The sequence below is a fragment of the Ornithodoros turicata genome, unplaced genomic scaffold, assembly GCF_037126465.1.
Source record: "Ornithodoros turicata isolate Travis unplaced genomic scaffold, ASM3712646v1 Chromosome24, whole genome shotgun sequence".
NCBI classification, from domain to species: domain Eukaryota; kingdom Metazoa; phylum Arthropoda; class Arachnida; order Ixodida; family Argasidae; genus Ornithodoros; species Ornithodoros turicata.
In genome coordinates, this window is record NW_026999345.1 from 2,408,404 (window position 1) to 2,425,589 (window position 17,186).

Genomic DNA, 17,186 nt, shown 5'->3' on the forward strand with positions numbered 1-17,186 from the left:
TGAGAGACTGTTTCCCACCAGGCATCGCCTCATGCGTCTTTTCAATGGAGTTTCAGTCGTGATAAAAAAATATTCAGATTTTTCTGTGGCGAAAAAATTTGCAGTGTGGGTTTCTTTCGGAATAAGCTTTTAAATGCCGCTGCTTGCCTCGCTGCTTTACAGCACCTTCAAACTAGAGGTGCAGGAATGAATGCATCATATCATCGTATCTTTGCTTTCGTATCCTACTTAACAGTTTTACAGAAAGAAAATTGGGTGTTAATAATGACTTCCGCGCTACTTTAACGGGTGAAGAAAGGGCATAAATTTCCTCTGCAAGCGTAAGGAGGATGCACAGGACGAACAATTTCCTTTCCATGATTTGGGCCAAGTTTGCCCCAATCCCCAGATGCCCCAATGTTCCAGAAACCAGAATATCGAGAAAATAGCTTATGTCCCACACCCCTAAGGGAATGCATATTTTTTTATTGCAAAATGTAAGAGTGTCAATCGAGCTATCCCCAACAACACCGAACATCCTCTGGTGGTACGAATTCATTAGGACAATACTAATACATCTAGAGGATATTCGGTGTTGTTGGGGATACACTGCTGGCTGGTTTCGACTGGAATGGCTCAGCTACTACGCTGTAGATATACCGGCTGGTTGACAGAGTGATGGCCTATATTAACACATTGTATACATAGTAATTTAATGAGGGACACAACACAGAAGACAATAAAGTCTTGTCTTTTTCTGGTTGTGTCCCTCATTAAAGCCCAGGAGCGCCAGGATACGCTCAAGCTTTTTGTGCGAATAAGCATCACAGAGCTCGGAATCGTAATTTCTACTTGTCCCGTCATATTTTACTCCTATCATTTCCATGCTCCTTTAAAGTGCTGCGATATGTCTACACCATCTGCTAGCACGCTAATTGAGAAACTATAGTTCGAACTTAACTCGCTTTATTCCAACAGACCTTCAGTCCCCTTTGAGGTCAGATTGAAGGGACTGCACCGTATAAAGGATTACTAATTTTCCTGGAAACAACTTGAGCCTGCATCATTTTGTGTACTTGATTCCTTTGAAATCAATCTGTCCCTTGTGTGTTGTTCCAGCCTCAGAACATCAGTTTATCTCTTGATTCCTTTGGTTGCCTGAACATTGTGGCAGCATGCAAAAGGAGGCAAGGGATCATACCGTGCATTATTTTGTACTTCATTCCTTTGGTTGCGTCTACTGTTACTTGTCCTCTCACTTAGAAACATCATTATATGAAGTTGTTTGCACGGCCCAAGTCTGCAAAAGTTACTATAACGTGAAATTGTATAGAGAACGTCTGTGCATATTTTGCGTATACTTTGAGAATTTTCCACAGAGGAGAGCATGAGCTCGAAAACTGATAACATGACAAAGAGCAAACCAAAGAGCATTTCTGTAGCATCCCTCTTTTTGTCCACGTCATGCCATTCAATTTGGTGTTGACGAATATACCTGGTCCCGCTGGTAGTTTCTAATTATTATTGAAGCCAATAGCCATTGAAAATATTCGCAGCGTTACAAACCGTATAAAGTGTTAAATGTCTCGAAGAGCATATTGGATCCCATTCATCCACGACCATCTCTATATTTATTTATTTTATTTTATTTTGGTACCCTCAGGGCATAAGCTTACAGAGAGGAGTGGAACAAGAAACTAAAGGAGAAATGACAGGCACATACAAGGCAATTTCAATCATAACATAACATAAAAATGCAAAAAAAAAAAAAAAACACGCAGACAAGGTGGCCTAACAAAACTAATCACTGACAGAGTAATGAATTGCTGCTGATTTCTTGAAGAGTGTAATGTCAGTGATTGATGATAATGATGATGGCAGTTGGTTCCACTGAAGCGATGTTCTAGGTATGAAGGACTCAGAAAACGTTGTGGTTGCACAGCGATGAATACCCACTTTCTGGCTATTATCGACGCGACGCGATATGTAATGTGGTGGGAGAATGAGCGATTCCTTCAACGAAGGGTTGTGGTGATAGATTTTATAAAAGAGGTTCAGGCGACTCAATTTACGGCGCACAGACAGAGGTGGGATATAGAGGCTATTTTTCATTGACGATACACTAGCGGTGCGATTGTAATTGCCGAGAATGAAACGTGCTGATCGATTCTGAACAGCTTCAATGGCATGAACGAGCTATTCTTGATAAGGGTCCCAGATAGCTGCCCCATATTCGAGTTTTGGTCTAATGAGTGTTTTGTACAGTGTTAACTTTAGATGAAGAGGTACTAGATAAAAATTACGTTTGATGTAACCCAGAGTGTGACTGGCACTACTGATAATGTGTTGAATATGCGTGCTCCAAGATAAGTCCGATGCGATATGAACACCTAGATATTTATACGATGAAACGTGTTCAAGTATGGTGTTGTTGATGCTGTACTCTGAATAGTTTGAGGTTTTGAGGCAAACTCTAAGGTGTTTGCATTTATTAATATTGAGCTCCATACGCCATGTGTTACACCAATCAAGGACGTGATCTAAATCAGATTGGAGAATGCTGGCGTCATCACTCTTCGTAATTTCACGATATAGCACGCAGTCATCAGCGAACAGTTTTAAGTTTGAACGAAGGCTGCTAGGTAAATCATTAATGTATATGAGAAAAAGAAGTGGGCCCAACACTGAACCCTGGGGAACACCGGAACGGACTGGGATTAGATTGGAGTCGTAATTGTTAGCCGTTACATATTGGAACCGACCGCTCAAGAAAGACCGAATCCACTCCAGAACCTGGGGATTAATATTGAGGGAGTTGAGCTTATGAAGCAGTAACTGGTGCGAAACCTTGTCGAAGGCGCATTTAAAATCAAGAAAGATACAATCTATAACTGAGGACCGATCTAACGCGAAGTGGAGATCGTGAGTAAAACAAGTAAGTTGCGTCTCACAGGAAAATTATTTGCGAAACCCGTGCTGGGAATCGCTGAAAAAAGCATTCTCTTCTAGGTGACGCACTACATGAGAGTAGATGATATGCTCAAGTACTTTACACGGCACGGATGTTAATGAAATAGGCCTATAATTATTGGGGGATTGTTTATCGCCTGATTTGTGTATTGGGATTATCTTACCCAACTTCCAGTCAATGGGAACTTGTCCTTCAAGTAATGATTGTTGAAATATTTTAGAGAGAAAAATTGATGAGTAAACAATAGTGCTTTTCTGAAGTTTGGGAGTAATGAAATCACTGCCCGCACTGGATGACAATGGTAATGAATCGATGATCTTGCCAATTCCCACATCATCGACAATGATGGGGTCCATGGGCGGTATGTTTTGCATGCTGAGTGGAGGGCATTGTATGTTACAAACTGAGCTGAAGGAGTTAGAAAAAGCCATGTTCAAAATGCCTGCGCACCTCTGGTCAGAGTGTAGGTTGCCAGCTGAATCAAACAAGGAAATCTGCAACTTATTCTTAGGGTTTACCGTGTTCCAAAACTTCCTGGGAGTTTCGGCTAGCATGGAGGGTAACTGATTTGAAAAAAAATTGGACTTGGCATTTTTAAGAGCAGCATTATAAGCGTTCAGAGAAGCGGTATATTGTTCCCACTTCTGGGGAGATGACGTTCTTCTGGCTTGACGATAAAGCCTCTTCTTCTTGTTTTTTAGTCGTTTTAAAGTGCGGTTGTACCATGGTGAATCATTTCGTATGCGGATGACGCTTACAGGAATGTGCTTATCCATAAGTTGCGTTATTTTCGTCTTGAACATCAACTGATATATGATCGTGAATACACCCCGACAGGTTGAGAGGTACACACATGGCCGCACCACTCACATGTTCAATGGCTGTTAGTTTTCAATGGTTATTGAAGACTGCTCATGTGATAGCCTGGGTATATAAATGCCCTCGACCATTTTGTACTTACCTTCTGACATTGAATGATAGCTGTGTCCCATTTTCTCCTGCCCTGCCAATACTGTAACACTGCAAGGCTCTGTTTTCACTTCTATGATTGGATGTTCATTTGGAGAGTCCTCTTGAGGTTCTTCTTTAATGTGGCCCATGCCAACCACCATTCCTGAAGCAAAACAAAAAGAAGAGAAGTAAGCCATATTGCAAGGCTTCAAGTCATGTGACGGCCACCTCTGTACCTTTTCTGAACCCAATTATGCTCTACATATAGCACCTTAACAGACCTCTCCCTGTTTGTAAACAAATGAAATCCTCCATGCCCACGGTCACCCTTCAAATTCCTAATCCCCCCGAAGTAAAAGATTTACAGACTACAAAAGAAAGCCCTCACACACACAAGAGAAAGAGACAGGAAGCTGACCTCAACTGACCATGCAGACATTATGACGTCCTAGTCTGTCCCTCTCCATTTCGTTACACCCCGGGTGGCGAGTCGAGAGTGAATGAGCACGGCTGTGTTTATGCACTTTTTTTCTGAAAAAAAAAAAAACGACTGCCTGCGTCAAAACCTTTTGTGCTGCTGGGCAAATTGACGCATATACTTTCATCAGATGTCGTAAACTGAAGATATTTTGGATGGCCCTCTGTTCTCCTTCAATAATCCCATGGAGCACATGCATGTGTGTCTACGCACGCACTTCTGAAAGCCACGGCCATAGTTGCCAACTGGTTGCCATAGTTGGCCATGGTTAGGCGAACAATGTCTCAACTATTGCAACTCCTTCCTTGGTTATGGCCCTAGTGACATGTTGCAATGACCAATGAGGAACTTTAGTGTGTACAAGTCCCGACTTCTGAATTCTTCCAATTGTAACTTCTAATTGTAACTTAAAGCACACATTCCGACTTCCAATGAGGAAGTTTTTCTTTAGTCAATTAGCGTATTCATACGGCTTCAGGCTGCGTAAAAGCTTCTGGAGCAACATTCTCGGCGTCACCATATTTGTGCATATTTGGACGTTCACACGTATATTTTGGAATATATTTGTGCACAAAGTCCCAGGCTCTATGGATGAGTATACACATCTCAGCTCGCAGGTTATCAAGGAGGGGAACGAATGTAGCAAGTGCTTTCATCCTGCACTGGCATTGCCCAGGCAATCGCGACACCCAGGGAAGTCATCTTTTCATAACCTAGCACCCTGGACTGAGCCAGAGACGTTTAGAAAGAGAGAGTTTGGCCATTAGGAGGAGCCTAACTTGAAGCGCGTCATGCGACGTCACAGCTCAACGACCTCCCTTTCCGCGCTCATTGCTGTCCAGTCGTCAACATGTCGCCGACGCCAAGCTGATGCAAAGCGTTGGTCACGACGCAAGGGGGGAAGACACGTGGGTCCCCGTCCTTAGAGACACCTTCATCCTTGAGTCCTTGCAGTTTGGTAATAAAGCCCCTACTTCACAGACGTCCGTGGGTCATAAGCCGGAGACCCTGGTAGATTACATAGAGAGTAACAAAAGCACATGTCAACCAGTCGGCGAACTGCATTAAGATGACGTCTACCTGCTGCCTGATAAGATCAAAAGATGGCCAAACTCTCTATCTCTGTATATGGCTCTGCATTGAACATGCCTATGGTGCCATCAAGCGTGTCAACTTCGGAAAGAACACTGGATTCAACGACAGGTTGACAACGCTTTGTGGTTCAATACATTGGTCGATGCAGTGGTGGTTCAATGGTCATTGAATAGTGCTCCCACATGAAAAGTATGTAGAACATTCAAGCTCAACTCAAACACGAAAGTAGAGAAGATTGTCCTCCCCCCCCCCCCCCTTACAAGCTCCGATCGACGATGATGGAATGCCCTGGAGTGTCAGATGTGCTGGGGAGCTTGTGGATCCTGGAGTAAAAATCCACCAGCACAACCACATAAATGACATCCTAAGGAAGCATTTCGTCTCTTGGATTAATTCCCACTTTCAGTAACGAACCATACGTGTTCCAAGAAGAACCAGCGCAAGCTCACAAAGCAACGATGGTGCACGGCTGGAGCACAGGAAGTCTCAGCGATTTCATGTCGGCACAGGAATGGTCCCCATGAAGTCCTCATCTTGATCACTCTGTCTGGGGAATGTAATAAGCAAAGGCATGTGCTACTCCTGATTGCAGACTCCTTCAAGTCTCCTCTGACGAAGGCAGGGGTCCAAATGGATGACAGCTACCTGCGGCACACTGTCGACTCCTTCCTGCGTCATCCCTGCGAGTGCATCGCTAACAGAGGTGATGGAGTAGACCTCTTCCTGTCTGTAAACCAATGAGGTCATAGTGTTTCAGCCACAGCCTTTCCACATGTGAAGACCAGGCGCGTTCTGTGCAATGGTATCCAATCCAATACAAGTCGCTTCCACTCGGCTCTGCGTGCCATGCCGTGTGCAAAGTGTGTGTGTTTTGTCTGCCATCATCTATGCGCTTGGATTCTGTATTGTATGGTTCAGACCTTGTGCTGCGACATGAAATGACAGCCCATGGAACTCGTAGGAGCCACCGTTCGTCACATGCTAGGCCGACCGTATCGATCATGGCGGCTCACATGTTGAGATTAGAGTAGGTCGTGGTTGAGATCACGACCTACTAGATTATAACGACCATGTCATAATCGGCAACCCCTATGAGAAGCCCATCTGCACGATCCGCTAGCGGCGCTACTCATCGGCCCGCAAGATCTGTATCATGACTGGACAATGGAAATTTGAATTTTGAACACGCGCAGAGGCAGACTACTACCCTAGCAGACGACAGCAACAGCTGCTATGAAAATGTGTAGAATGATCATGATAATTAACTTTAGAAGGAAGCATCTCCCGTGGGACATCCACAGCTTGTACAAAAATACCAATGTAAGCCGAAGAACAAAGTATTGCAGAAAAAGAGTAGCCGCTCTCCACCGCTAGCTTCTAAATGCGGTGCTGGGAAGGGGTGCCTATAACATGGTTGTCAAAATCTAGTAGGTTGTGGTTGAGATGCCCCCCTTCGCTGGCATGGCTTCTAGTTATTATGAGAGTTTTATGACACATTTACTTATTAACACATTTGGAAGTGGTAAGTTTACTTATAAGTGCATGTCACATCAAAGAGCGATACTACGGCAGTAGGAAAGAGGAGTAACGAATGAATCACTGTAATGGTGTGAGCAAACATAATCGGCACGGAATGACTCTGCTTACTCGACACCGGTGCAGCAACAGATCCTGATTTTTAAAATGTAGGTGGTGCTATACGAATATCAGAGTGGTCAGAGCCGTATATTAGAGAGGAGTATGGCCATTCAGAGGAGTCCCAAAAAGGGGACTCGACCTGCCAATCACAGTTATTGGCCTCAGATAGGGTTGATTTTAACCGCAGGGTTCGCCACGACGCTTTACTGCCACCCAAAACAGCATAGGAACATACACTGTGAAGCGGGACTTCCGTGACAAAAACTTTTTGCAGGCAACTCTGATTTTACGCTGCAGATGTACATCCTTACATACGTTTCTCAAATAAAGTTTCAATTGATGCTCCGCCATCGATGTTTCGTCATTGGTGTTAGGCCTACTGAACATATCGATCGCAACGAAATCGGCAAAAATAGGCATTATGCTGTACAATTTTGAATTTAGTTAACATATCTTATGGATGCAAACATTGTTGCCTTTTTTTTTATTCCACCTATTCATGTAGATAAGTTAAATAATTATACCGATGACAATATGTGCACCAGCAGGTGGTTCTACCGGCACTAGTACAATGGCAGATGTGGACGACAATTCCTTCCAAACCCTGCATCATCTGGTTTACGGTCATCAAATTGGCACAAAACTGCACCACATTTCCAAACGGCCAAGTATCCCTTTCAATCCTATCCAATCCGCTTCCCACTTAAAATGGTGCTGCCCATTTTGGATAGGGCGACAAATAGTGAGAATAGGTCGATCGATAGTGTCCCATATTTCAAGACATCATTGGTTATAAAGCTTAATTAGTGGGTGGAGCTTCGGGTATAGGCATGCCCCATGAGTGGCTAGACTCCCCTTTAATATACGGCCCTGGTAGAGGTTAAAGGGGGAGTAAACAGGTACACGAGGCACTTTTTTAAAAAATGCATCGTGATATTCCCGACAGCGAACATGTTCAAAAAACTGTTGTCTCAAAAAAGTCAATAATGGCACCAAACTCACTAAATATTCACTGCACACTTTCACCCTCATACCTCGCCCTGCAATGCCCTCCGGTAATAGTGACACATGATTTTGACTTCATGCATCGTCAGCCATTTAGAATGTGGGACGCTTGTGAGGTCAATTCTAAACAAGGTCATTCTGTTTTTGATAATCAGTCTAGCGAAATACATGGCTCCACGATGACTATTATTTGGATTTTATTTCCCTCTTCGATGAGTATATGCACTATAAAGAGGACATGGTCATTCTATGAAATTCTCTTCATTATTGTATTTCTGGCTCCTTTTATTGAAGATGAAATGCTAACCTGCTTGCATGCATTAGTTTACAAAATATATCAACATCTACTGCGCAACAGCTAATGCCAGACGTGTTTGTGTCTGTCCCTTCATGTTCCCTAGTCTCGGGGTCTTACATTATGCATCATCTTCACCAGCTTGCCTGTTTCCTAGCCATTTTGTCATTTTGATGCCAGACGTTTGGATACACACTTTGTCATCCCAGGTCAAAATAAGATGTTCATACTCGGAGACCTTCTTGTAACATCAAAGACGCAAAACCAGAATGGAAATAGTATTCATCGTTCATAAAACAAATTCTTGATTGATCTGTAAGTGATAAAACAAATCTGATGAACAAAAATGTTCCGTATTACTTCTATTTTGGCCTTTGGTTTCACGGAGCGGCATGAGGAGGCAGCTGGAGATCCTGTGCCCCCAGCACAGATTATGAGGCTAGGGAGTGACTTTTTCGGGTTAAATGCCTTTCTCAGATTCGGAGCTAAAAATCGGGCGCTATTTTTTATCTGTAATTCGGGAAGAAATCGGGCTATAATTGTGCCTTCGGGGGTTATCGGGTGTTTTTTGTTTCTCCTCTTGTCTATTAAGTCCTTTCCTAATCCCTCTTTTTGGTCTTTTTGCAGGATCGTGAACTCTGCAGCGGTAATCCTCCAAGGCATAGAAAGTGTTGACACATTGGGATATTGCTGGGAACGTAAGTGACCCGTTTTTACATGTGTTACACGTGGCGACCTTTGTTCATTTTCAGTGGAAACATCACTTGAGGACTTCATAGTGACTGGAATTCGGGGAGAAATCAGGTTTAACCCAAATTGGTCAGAGGTCAATTCAGGGCGGAATAACCGGGCGGAATCGGGTTTAATCCGAAAAAGTCACTCCCTAATTATGACGACCGATGACACCTGTCGTATTACTTTCAGAGCCAGACCACAGCCAGTTCCCCGACAACCATTGCTTATTACTGTACAGGCCTGCAACAAGCAAGCCAACATAGGCAAGCACACGCTTGAGTCCACATAAGGTACACCCCCAACGTGGGTGCTCGTTTTCATCTCCTGCCGTCGGTGGTAGTTAAGTCCCTCTGGCGGCCAGTATGAAGCGCTCACACCACACCGGTTGGCATATGACAAAGCGGGACCCGGAAGTTCCGGAATAATTATGCAAAGCACAGATGGGTGCAGTATTGCATGGGGTGCTTTTTCTCTCAGCGAGGAGGGACAAAAACGTGATACAACGTAGGAGCTTCACAAAAGCTGATATTTCTTTCCGTAAACAAGCCTCGTGCGCACACAATCGTTTGTGCGTACCTTTTCTAGAGATGCACTTGGAGATGTAGAACATGTTCGTTAGTGCAGAACATCGTGGGAGCATGTGAAGAGAGAGACAGAAACACAACTTGTACTAGATTCCTTTGGTTGCGTCTGCAGATACTTGTCTTCTCACTTAGAAACATTATTACATGCAGTTGTTTATGCGGTCAGAGTCTGCGAAAGTTGAAGTAATGCAAAATTGGATACTTGGATATTTTGCATACTTTGAGAATCTTCCGCTGAAAAGAACATTAGCTGGAAGACTGATACATGACGAACAGAAAACCAGAGTGTTTCTGTTGCATCCCTCTTTTTGTCCATATCGTGCCGTTCAACTTGCTGTTGACAAATTCCCCTCAACCACTTTGTACTTACCTTCTGATGTTGAATGACAGCTGTGTCCCAATTGTTCCTGTCCTGCCAAGACTGGAACATTGTAAGGCTCTGTTTTCACTTCTATGATTGGATGTTCATTTGAAGAATCCTCTCGTGGTTCTTTTTTAATGTGACACATCCCAACTGTTGCTCCTGAAGTAAGACAAAAAAGGAGGGAAGTAAGCCACATTACAAGGCTTCAAGTCATGTGACGGCCACCTCTGTACCCTTTCTGAAGCTAACTATGTTCCACATTTTGCAACTGGAGATTCCCACTTTTGGCCATCAAAGGCACCGGCTGGGTGAGTGAGGTAGAAGGGGAGAGGAGAAAATTTGTGATTGGGCGAGGGAAATAGAGAGGTTTGGAGGGGGTGAGGTAAACTCTTCAGGGCAACATCACACACTTAGCAGTGCGCGCATAGCCTACCGTGTCCACGCTCCTTTTGTGACCCTACGTGGTTGAACGCGCACACAAAAGACGTAGCGGAAACTGGAAAAATCAAATCGGCAAAAATCACATCCTTAAACCCATTTCCGCATAAAAATTCCTTCTGCTGCAAAATACGACGAAACACTGCCCGTATTGTCTTTAAAGGAGAAATGAACTAACACTTCACATCGCCCAAATTTCTGCTTCGTCTGCCAAGCTGTCCACCAGGAGGCTCCATGTGAAACATTTTCGCTTTGCGGTGCATTATAGGTAAGGTTCCGAGTTTTTGGAGTTTTCATTTTGGAAAATACAAAGGGGGTTTTTTGAAGTTTTAAATTTTTCCGTAACTCGTAGTTTCTCGGAGGATTAGAAAAATGAAAAAAATCTGAAAAGTGAACAGCGCCGGTTTTGGAGTATTTCGGAGCAGTCATTGCAGAGACAATGTAAGGAAAGAAGTGCAAAAGTGACTGACACGTTTTACTACCCAGAGCTATTGAAGTACAAACAAGCGTATTTGCACAAATTGTGAATGGGACCCAGACTCAAAATGAGTAGCAGCTGTGACAAACACAGAACTGTTCTGTGCCAAACTAGCCTAGTACCCGGTGTCAAGTAGAGTCACTAAAGTCCAGGATGCATAGAACAGATGGGACAAGTGTGTTTACTATCCTTCTTTTGGGCCATTTATGCATCCAGCAAACTTGTAGGAGGCTACCAATTCTGACCCTTTTTTTTGTGTGTGTGGATCAGTTCGAAGTCAGAAAGTGGGTGATGAAGAAGGGGAACAAAGAAAGAAGAAAACGAGAAAAACTGTAAAGCTGCCACATGGGCGTTGGAGAAATTGGAGTTTATCTGATAAATCAGATTCTTTGCAAAAAAAAACATCGCAGGGAGTTTATCGAATAAATCCGAAAACTCGGAAACCTAGCTCTAGCTGTGTAATTGAATTTACAGCTCACATGCCGCTTTTACGTGCTCGAGCTGTGTGTCACTGGTCACGAGAGGGGAGTAGCGTACGCCACGACATCCCCTCGTTCTGAGATGCTCTCTTGTCACGAGGAAACAAATTTTTCAACAGAACAGAGCTCTCGCGCTCGCTCTGTAGGTCACCTACGCTCATCAATCTTTCGCGGGAACTCATTTTATTTGCTAGAGAACGCTCTGCAGCAAAAAGCAGAACAAAGAACTTCAGGGGCACTAAAATGCAAAAACAAGTTCACTTCAAATTGCATTACATGCTATGTTGACTTCGTACTTGTTATCATAATTCAAAACTTTGATTCCGTTACGAAGCTGCGATCAGGATTATACCGGACTCTTTTGCACTTCGGCATTTCATAGTGAACGACACTTCAGCTTGTACGTCGTCGCTTTTAGTCCACGATGCGCGTGCCACACCATGGAGCAGTCCTGGTGAAAAAACATAGCGCGCGTTGCGAAGCGGACTGGTGCCGGTGTTTGAAGGGTGTGAAGACAAATGTTGTCAGTGGAAAATTTGCGGGAACTGTTGTTGGCTACAATTCAGTGAATCGGTATTGAAAAAGGCAGCAGTGCGCATCATGTCGCTCACACACAGAACACCACGATCGGACCTGTTCCAATCCACACAGCCATGCACGATGGGTACGCGTTCGCTTCTCCCGTCGTTTCATTAGACGTCGGCAGTCTTTGCCTCCTGGGGATCCCATTCGTTTCCACCAAAGACGGCCCTGTTTTCATTGCGTTCTTCGTCTAAACAGTAGCGCTGTTTACACTAATTTGGTTTGAACTGTACTAACTGAAACAGGGACTTCCATCTGAGAACAAGTTGTTTTTGCATTTTAGTGCCCCTTTAAACAGGCAGCTGGCCAGAGAAGCAAATATTTGGCCGTACCGATGAAATAATGGCCACGTGGCAACTCTAATTGCAACTTATATCAGGACGTCTGCCAAATTGCAGCCTTCAAATTCCCAGATTTTTCAGGTTTTCAACGACTTTTTCAAGCAGATTTCCTATTCAAAATGAAAGAGAACTTGGTGCCTGCCGCTGATCCACCATAGAGTAGGTCATTTATTGAGTCTTGGTGAGGCTGCACCACCTTGCTACTCGTGGCAACGTTGCAACACTCATCGGCACTCGCTATTCGCTGCACATCGTCACGGAACTTGTCCTCGATTTTCCCTGACTTCAGCTGCTTTTTGGTGAGTTCCCTGACTTTTACAGCTACATCAAGATTCCCAGACAATTTCTGGTTTTCCAAGTTGGGTCCCTGTCATGTGCATCCAAAAGAGCAATGCAAGTGCAAGTGCAATTTCTGGATTAAACTGGACAGAACAAAGGTCCATGCTGAGAGGCTGCGAGGAATCACACCGAGGCAAGCTCGTTTATTTGTCATCCTCTTTGGGCCCTTGCCATCGAGGGCGCTACTGAGTCAGTCGACAAGATTAAGAATTAGAGGCGTGTGAACACGAATATCTGCAAACTTGCCCTTCGAACATCGAATCGAATTTTGAGTACATAGGTTTCTAAGGGTAACAATTAAGCCCCAGTAAGCTAACGTCATCAAAGTTGTGCGCTGCTCATCCTTAGAAAGATGCCCAAGGACATGCAGTTGAAAAGAGTTCATGAAGAATATGTATTCATGTACTGGTTTAACCAAAGATATACATGCTTGTCTGCACATGTACATACAAATTTTTTTTACAATGAAACAGTGTGTTGTTTTCATTAGGCAAACTGAAAAGAATGCGAAAACAACTTGCACTTTGAAAATCCTTCATGGACACAGAAAACCTGCTCTGGCATTGTAAATACTGGTGAAACAGACAGAATGGAAGTACAGAGCAATGGCCTATATCTAGGGCCTGACTTTTTAGGGTTAAACCCGTATCCGCCCGATATTTACCCCCCGAACGAAATCTGTAAAATTCGGGTTTAACCCGAATCTACCCGAAAACATCTGGGGCGTGGCACACTCATAAGCGTGCATTAAAATAAAGTTTGATTACATTGCTAAACATTAGTTCCATGTTAAGACAAATTTTTATTAAACAAAAAAAAATCACCCGAATTCCTGACGACAGAATATGCCGTAACGGGATTTAACCCGAATACACCCGAATTTTCAAATGAAAAATATCACCCGATATTTACCCCCCGAATTTGGCCAAAAATAAAACCCGAAAAAGTCAGGCCCTACCTATATCTATAGAACATTCACCGTCCGAGCGTACAGTTTATAGAAGAATATTACCATCAGCATCACCCCCTGACGAAGACTCGTTGCGGTGCTGTTGCTGTGTCTGGCCCTCTCCTGGTAGACATGGAACATCTGGTGGTTCCAATTTTACTCTCACGAGCTGACCACTGAACTCTGAGGAGAGCTGCATTTCTTGGAATTGTGAATCCGAGGGGATGGAATGTGATGACTCGAGGACACAAGGATCTCTTGCCTCTTCCTTCATGGGGAGTAAACTGTTTGCTGTCCTTGTCCCATGTTAGGTAAGAGAGAGAAAGGGACAAGTGTGTTTGGAAGGGAAAAAATACAGCACCAGCTTCCGTAAGTGTAAGCACAGAACTTGAAAAGGCTGAACAGTGTACACTGATAAAAGTGCCGACTCACTGTTTGTCAGAGGATCAACCGTGTCCACATGGGTTCTCAGTCAAGACACAGGAGATGACAGTGAGAGGTTCTTGACAAAATTCTGCGTAGACTGTTTTCCATCTGAAGAAAGAAATAAGACATTTGTATCTGAATATTTCCCAGATTCAACACATGACATTCTGAATATGTAATGTGTGATGTGCAAGGAGGATGCTCCCCCTCTCCTAGGTACTCTTTCCCACTGGGAAGTAATGACCAATTTGTGTAACGGATAACATCCGAGTAACATGGATCGTCAATTCTATTTCAATCATTATTATGCCTAAGTAGAATTCTCAGTGTGTCAGTATACTTGATTTACTTTATTTATTTAATTGCAGTATATTACGAAGCACCACTAGGTGGTCCAAATGGAAATCCTGTGAAAAATGTGGTAAATCCACCTCGCTAACATGACAACTCGCTTATCCGACAATGACCAAGATTTTTCGGGGGATGAACAGGTGTATTCTTCCCTCAATAGTATGACCGCCATCAGTTCAACGAGTAATGCTCGTTGGTCGAGCAATATCGTTGGAAAAACTACGCAGACAATTTTATTGAATTTCTTCCGCAAATAAGGTGCAAGATGTTCTGCACGATGTCTCTTGTTCTGCAACAGATTGTAACACAGCCTTGTGTTACGCACTGTTTCCTTTTATGTGTGTCATATACCGTTTGTTAATAAAACAGTTAGCTTGATGATGAATATCTGTGGTAATGGCCACATTAAAGAGGCTTGACTGTAATCGAAAATGGTGTAGATGTGTATCGTCGTCTACATTGCTGTGCCTTTAACAGCGTTTTTCTGGACAAATTCTGGGTGGCATCGTGTTCAGCAAGTGCTTTGCATGCTGAAAAAGGAAAATGCAACGTAACATTTTTGTCGTGGGGCTTTTTCTTCCTACAAATATAATGGGCGGATGTACTCAAAACCCATGCAGAAACACCTATATCATCTAACGTGGTTGCAGATGCGGATCTTACCTGCACGGGAACAGTGCCGATGCAGATCCTGTCAACATTATCCACGCTCACCCCTAGTAATGTTAAAGGTAACTGTTAAACATACGCGCATGTGGGTGCATCTTATGTACCTGTAGTGGTAACGTGTGGCAGTAAAAAAAAAAATATCTTCATCTCTTGGCATAGTGCCAAGTATTCATTGGAAGTAAAGTCGTTTTGAATTGCTATTAAATTCTTATCGAAAACCTTGTAACGTTTCGTCAAACCGTAGTTTTTTTTGTTGTTGTTGCCGTTACTGTGGCAGGCTAACTGTGATAGTCCGGCGATTATGTGGAGTCACATTGCATTGTGACACACAGTAGAACACTGTGCGGACCCGGGCTTACCCGAAACTCCGAGGACCGGGTAAAGCCCTCTGTCTGCGGGCCTTGGCTGGCCCGATATTTGACAATATGGACCCAGGCCCATACATTGCCGGGCCTATGTCAGTCTCGACCATATGTTACCCCACTGTCAGTTAACTATGGTCAACTTTTACAGACTTTTGCTTTTTCACTGGGCTGATTTTAAATTTAATATAATAAATTTTATTTTAATTTAATTTAATAAAGGAAGTGTCTAGAGGTCCGTCGGCTCAACATTATGTCGTGTTAGATCAAGTTAGTTTAGGTTAGGTTAGTTAGGTTAGTTTATTCTAGTCAGTTTAGTGAAAGTTAGCTTCGTGCAGGTCTAGATTAGGTAAGGTTAGTTTAGGAAACAGTCCAGTTCCTCATACCACAGACAATCCGATGGACCCCGCTGCGTAAAGAATGGGGTCCGTCGGTCCGACGGACCAGACTGTTTATACATCGGAGTCCGTCTTGACACTCCGCTTTTAACATTATGTTGTGTTAGATCAAGTTAGTTTAGGTTCGGTTAGTTTATTCTAGTCAGGTTAGTGCAAGTTAGCTTCGTGCAGCTCTAGGTTAGGTTAGTAAACAGAGTCTAGTTCCTCATACCACGGACCATCCGACGGACCCCGCTGCATAAAGAATCGGGCCCGTCCGACGCACCTTTAGACACAGCCTTTAATAAATTTATAGGGCTCAGGCCGGTTGTGGGCTTGGAAACCTAGGAATTATTCGGGGGCCGGGCCGGGCCAGGTACGGAGCCGTCGGGCCGGGCGGGTAAATCAATGGCTGGATGGACTGGGGCCCGTGCAGATCTCCAACGCACAGTATGGCGTTCAAAATCTCTCATTATCTTGATGAGGTGTTGCTGTCTTGTGATGACAAAACATCCTGCATAGTGTTCCTTACAGCGAGACATTTAAGGACACAGTGTGGGGGTGGCTTCCTGGTCATGGGCCACAAGTGGACGAAATTTGGGTGACTTTCAAACCGAGGTTTTGCTTCAGTCTGCCTTTGATGTCATATGGTTGAAGCAAACACTCAGTTGGGGAGTGGCACAAATTTCGCCCCCCACTGCGACCCTTCCGCAATACAGGACATCCACAACACTTGAAACAGAAATTTTATTGGCTCAACAAAAATATTTTAAAAAAACGTAGCCGGGAGCCAGAAACATCCAAAAGGCAGGGGCCCATGGTCTGGATGCCTCCTCGACCATGAAAACAGAGACAACAAATAGTGATAGATTTAAACGCCATCACTGTAGACATACATACCACAGAGTGGCGGAACTGCAACACTCCGAAGAACACAAAGAAAAATCCCGGGTGCTTTTCCTCAGGCTGACGGACTTCTCTCTCAAAATGAACCATTCAGGGTTTCGGAATGGGTTTCAGGAATGGGTCTCATGCTGAGTCTGTTCTTCAATACCCAACATATATGTGTTGAGTGCCTTCATCATTAGGGGCTCGAAAGCTACATAACTTACCCATTCAAAGCTTCTGCCTTCTGCCATTCCGATGTTCTTGTTGGGATGCCGGCGTCGATGACAATGTCGTTGAATGGCTCATGGCGCCATAGCAGACGACGACAAGCTAATGAATTTCATTGATTCTTGGACGTTTGGGGCCTGCCTCGCCCAACAGCTGAATTTAAGCTGAAATTCTTCAATATGCG

At 43.8% G+C, this 17,186-nt stretch overlaps 1 protein-coding gene across 7 annotated transcripts in view; it reads right to left on the reverse strand.

Annotated features, from left to right (window-relative positions):
• The window catches only part of LOC135373415 (zinc finger protein 271-like), a 31,482-nt gene extending 14,308 nt beyond the window's left edge, over positions 1–17,174 (reverse strand). The window contains exons 1-6 of one of the 7 annotated variants that reach the window (XM_064606628.1): positions 16,999–17,174; positions 16,787–16,926; positions 14,134–14,235; positions 13,765–13,997; positions 10,102–10,254; positions 3,912–4,064 (exon numbers count right to left, since the gene is read on the reverse strand). In XM_064606628.1, the coding sequence (XP_064462698.1) occupies positions 3,912–4,064; positions 10,102–10,254; positions 13,765–13,975 (517 nt within the window). In that variant the 5' untranslated portion in view covers positions 13,976–13,997; positions 14,134–14,235; positions 16,787–16,926; positions 16,999–17,174. Of the gene's footprint in view, positions 1–3,911; positions 4,065–4,319; positions 4,433–10,101; positions 10,255–13,764; positions 14,066–14,133; positions 14,236–16,786; positions 16,966–16,998 lie in introns of those variants that run through there. The other 6 variants (XM_064606627.1, XM_064606630.1, XM_064606626.1 and 3 more) reach the window with 6 other exon arrangements.
• Between the last annotated feature and the right edge of the window lie 12 nt (positions 17,175–17,186).